Source organism: Cyprinodon tularosa, unplaced genomic scaffold (assembly GCF_016077235.1).
Source record: "Cyprinodon tularosa strain WSP-4 unplaced genomic scaffold, ASM1607723v1 ctg519, whole genome shotgun sequence".
Lineage (NCBI taxonomy): Eukaryota > Metazoa > Chordata > Actinopteri > Cyprinodontiformes > Cyprinodontidae > Cyprinodon > Cyprinodon tularosa.
Genome location: NW_024039251.1, coordinates 635,179 through 640,042, shown reverse-complemented (window position 1 = coordinate 640,042; position 4,864 = coordinate 635,179). Strand labels below are relative to the sequence as shown.

General features: G+C 43.2%; 1 protein-coding gene across 1 annotated transcript; it reads right to left on the bottom strand.

The window, feature by feature from the left end:
- Nucleotides 1-2,180: 2,180 nt before the first annotated feature.
- pou3f2b (POU class 3 homeobox 2b) lies at nt 2,181-4,594 on the bottom strand. Its single transcript, XM_038303715.1, has one exon. The coding sequence runs from the start codon at nt 4,559-4,561 to the stop codon at nt 3,347-3,349; it is 1,215 nt and encodes a 404-aa protein (XP_038159643.1). The 5' UTR covers nt 4,562-4,594; the 3' UTR covers nt 2,181-3,346.
- Between the last annotated feature and the right edge of the window lie 270 nt (nt 4,595-4,864).

Below are 4,864 nucleotides of genomic sequence, written 5' to 3'. Positions count from 1 at the left end.
ACCATGATGGTGATGATGATGGTGAGGCAGAGGGGGGGGATGTCCACTGATGTGAACTGTGTGGTTCACCACAAGCCAGCTGATGTGAATCCAAACACAAGCAGCTGAGTTTAGTATCAGTGCAAATGCTGGTCTAAATAACTTTATGTTGCTGTGTTTTCAAATCAAACTGCACCCTTTAGAGTCCACCTGGGTGGAGGCGTGAAGTTTGTGTGCTTTCACAACTGATCAATCCATCCCATCCTTTCACAGATCAGGCTGGTTCCTGGCTCGCCCACATTTAAGATTACAAATATGATTTTAAATGAAAATTAAAAAGTACAGGTGTATTGTTTTGCATGTTCCTGCTGCCTTATTGCATCTAAATCCACAACCTTTGAGTTTCTTTTTCTAAATATTGTCACCCAGAAGTCACACATCACAGCAGCTCATCTTAGGAGCATTTTAGAGAGATGATGCAACAGGAAAATAAAAACTAAAGGCTGAAAGCTAGCAAAATATTTATTAAATGAAGTGCTTCTTAGTAGATATTTCTGTTTTTTTTTTTTTTTTTTTTTACCATTTTAATGGCAGGTTTGTTTTGATTTTAGAAATCTTCATGTGAGCCCCATTAAAAGGCTCCATAGGAACTAGTAAATGTAAAGATAGATGGAAAAAATCCCTTTTGTGGTTATCTTGGAACAGCTGCAATGGGAATCTTAGAAATGCAAATAAAATAACATGCAATTTTAAGGGGTTAACAGAGATTTCTAAAATGAACCAATTTTAATCCTTCCATTGACCACTTTTGCTCCTGGAACCCCAGCTTGAAGAGCTAATTGAACCCCAGATGAAAGCTGTGGCCTCCTCGGCCAAAGTCAGTCCATTTAAAAGCAGCCTTGGGGCAGAAACAACACATCATCAACTCACGATCTTTTCTCCATCCACTCTCATTTTCTCGCAGCCATTAATTCGTCTCCAACAACTGAGCTGCAACCAAAGCTGTCAGGCAGAGCATGAACCTGCTGCAGCACCACTCACATCCCATGTGTTTATTTGTGCACTACCAAAAAAAAAAAAAAAAAAAAAAAAAAAAAAAAAAAAAAAATCCATGTAGGCTTGATGTTGAAAAAAAAAGCCTTTTTAATATCAACCTCATTATTTAAAAATGTGCAAGTCCTTTGTTCATGTGACACCAGCGGGCATTTATCACCTCTGGTAGATCTACCCCAAGTTCATCCAGTGAATATGACCACATCCCCCCCACAGCCCCAAAGATAAAAATGAAAACAAGCAGTAAAACAAAAACAAATCCACACCGTTGGATTGCTACAGGTCTACATCCCACAACTTTAGTCAAATCTGATAAATTCATTAAAGCTACCGAAGAGAAATTTCAGTGATCATTTCTGCAGAAACAGGAAAATAAAAAACAAAAGGAAATGTTCTCCTCCCCTGGATATGTGTCTCTGCATAACACATAAAGCGAGCTACTATTGGAAATTAAAGCATATATATATATATATATATATATATATATATATATATATATATATATATATATATATATATATATATATATATATATATATATATATATATATATATATATATATATATATATATATAACAATAAAAACAATAGCCTAGCAGTACAGTTTTTTTGAGCCCCGAAAAAAAAAATAAAAATTTGAATAAAAGGTTGGTTGGTTTTTTTTTCTTCCAATAATGTATTTAGCTTTTGACTTTCCAGATTTGTGTCAATCTGCAAGTGAAATAAAAAAAAAAAATGTGGCCCTTTTCCCGCTGCAGAACAAAAGCCCTCTGCGTCCCGTTTATAGAAATTCATCTCGTCCTTTGCGTCATCTAGATAAAAAAAAAAGAATTACGTAATAAATTACAAGCTCAAACAAGAAACAAAACAAGGTAAAGCTAAAAAAATAAAATAAAATTTCTATCATTATATTTTCCCCTCTATAATAAAGCAATAATAATAATTATAATAATAATAATAATAATATGGTATTTGCACTTAAAAAAACACGTTTAAATAATATTTCCAACATTTTCATACAATAATCGAATTACTATTATAATTATAATTATTGACCGAAAGCATAAGTTATAATGGAAAATGGGAACATTTCTGAGCGTTTCTAAGCCTTAATAATCTGTCTGTAACGGATTTCCGTGTTTGCTGGTTTTTTTCCGTTTACGCGAAATTGTTCAAATTAATCTGATTTCACCAACATTTGAATATAACAATAGAATGGCTTCAAATTAAACGCACCTGAGCGGAAATTGGACCGAAAAAAAGAACAACAAGGGATATGGCAGTAGGCTGGATCCTGAAACCCAATCAGCAGGTTCTGTTCATTATGGATCTAAGCAAAAGTCATCATTCTGTTAATAGGGAAAAAAAAAGAAAAAGTACCCCTGTGGAAAATTATATAAAAAAAAAAACAAAAACAAAAAAAACAAAACAAAACAAGATGGGTTAAATTGTGACTTTTTGTAGAAGGTTTCCCCATATTTAAGTGGATTTGGATGTTTATGCTGCCATCTTATTTCTGCAGAGACATAGAGCCCATTTTGTCATTATAGAAAAAGTGCCAGATATTTAAATCAGTCGTCTTGGAGCTTTAAAAAAAATCTTGAAGGAAAAAAAATGATAAAAATAAATAAATAATAATAATAATAATAAAAAAAAAACGCTCTGAGGGAAGAGATCCTGTTATTGAACTCTGGGTTTGACTACTGTTAAAAACCGAGCGCACTTGGTGTTTATACCACTAATTGTAGAGGTCGCAGCACGAATAATAATAATAATAATAATAATAATAGTTGAAAGGCAGCTGTCCTCTTTGTTGCTGACAGATGTGTCTCCACTGGGGCTGCAGCCTTTACTGGCCCCCAGTTTGCTCCATTAACGCGGCTTTCTGTGACCCCCCACCCCCCAATGCACATTTTGAAGCTACTACAAACTAACCCGCTTTTTTTTGCACACAGCAAGAAAGATGTTGGAGTTGATAGAAAAAAATTGTCAAATGGAAACTACTCTGCTAGGCTTTTCCATCTAAATTCTCCATCCCTGTTTTATTATTATTATGTTTAGAGTCAAATATAATTTTAATACACAATCAGGGGCTACAGCCGCCTCACAGTGCTGGTGCGCTCTCGGAGAGCACAGACTGCCCCCCCCCAACCCCCCCTCTCACACATTCACTGCAGATATCGTGGAGGTTCTCGCTGCAATCTATTATACATAAAACACCCACTAGATCGTCTCATAGTCCAGTGATTTATATATAACCTCGGGGATAAATAAAAAGGGTGAATAAGTCCTGGAGGAGCGCTCCAGCGGAGTTCATTGGACCGGGGTCTGGACCCCGTGGTGCGGCGGCGTGTCCCCGTACATATCCTCGCTGCCCGGCAGCGCTCCTCCGGGAGGCGTCATGCGTTTCTCCTTCTGTCTCCTGTTACAAAACCAAACTCTCACCACTTCTTTCTCCAGGTGAAGACTGTCCGCCAGGGTGATTATTTCCGACGCGGCCGGTTTAGGGCACTTCAAAAAATGGCTCTCCAAAGCTCCCTTTACGCTCACTTCGATCGAGGTCCGTTTTTTCCGTTTCCTTCCCTGCGCCGCGATCTTGTCCAGGCTGGTCGGGCTGCCCGACGTGGAGTCCGCCTCCTCCAGCCACTTGTTCAACAGAGGCTTCAGCTTGCACATGTTTTTGAAGCTGAGCTGCAGGGCCTCAAACCTGCATATGGTTGTTTGGGAAAAAACATTTCCGTACAGGGTCCCCAGGGCGAGTCCCACGTCCGCCTGCGTGAAGCCCAACTTGATCCTCCGCTGCTTGAACTGCTTGGCGAACTGCTCCAGGTCGTCTGATGTCGGCGTGTCCTCGTCCGAGTGCTCGTGGTGACTCTGCGGCCGGTGCTGGTGTTGATGCTGGGACGGTGGATGGCCGTGCTCGCTGAGGTGCGGGCTGTGGTGGTCCTCGTGGCTGTCTCTGAGGTTATGGTGGTGCATCCCCTGCCCGCTGCCCGGGATCAGCCCGTTGACGCTGAAGCCCGGCTGGGAGTAAATAAGGCTCTGGCCGTTCGTCGTCGCCATGCTCGGTATTTGCGCCGCGGTGGTGGTTCTCCACGCCCGTGCGTCGTGGTGGTTCCCGTGCGCCTGATGCACCAGGTGGGGCGCCCGCGACTGGTGCTGCAGGTTGTTGCTGGAGCTGTGCATCTCCTCCCGGGTGCCCTGCACCGCGGGTTTGATGTCCTGCTCGGTGCCGAGCGGGCTGGAGGACCACGGGGTCCCCTCTCCGTGGGACAACGCCGTGATCCACTGGTGCGCGTGGCTGAGCGTGTGGCTGTTGCTCTGCAGCGGGTAGTCGCTCTGCAACAGGCTCTGCGCATCCCGGTACGCCGTGGCTTGCTGCATGACGCTGGGCTCCGAGTGCACGATGGATGCGCTGGAGGTGAGGATGCTGTAGTGGTTAGACGCTGCGGTCGCCATGACTCCCGGAGCCGGACTGGTCGCTCTTATTAAAGGAACCTCGCATTTGACAGCTCCGCTCCTGCCCATAGGCGGCTCCCAGGCGCTCTGCCAAGTGGACGCCGAGGCGCACCTGGACTCCGCGCCGCCCCCGTCGCTCATTGGGCGCTGAAAAATGATGGACACAGTTGCCAAGAGTAACGGCGCGCGGATTGGCTAGACGGGAGCTTCAACAAACACTGCCTTGTTTGCTGGTGAGGTGCGAGTTTGACGCTCCTGTGGCAGCGGAGAGCCGGAGAGCAGCATGAGGAGAAGGAGCCCCGGGATCAGCAGCGCAGCTGTAAGATCCAGTTGATTTACTTTGTCAATCATCTTTTATCCAGACTCAGACTA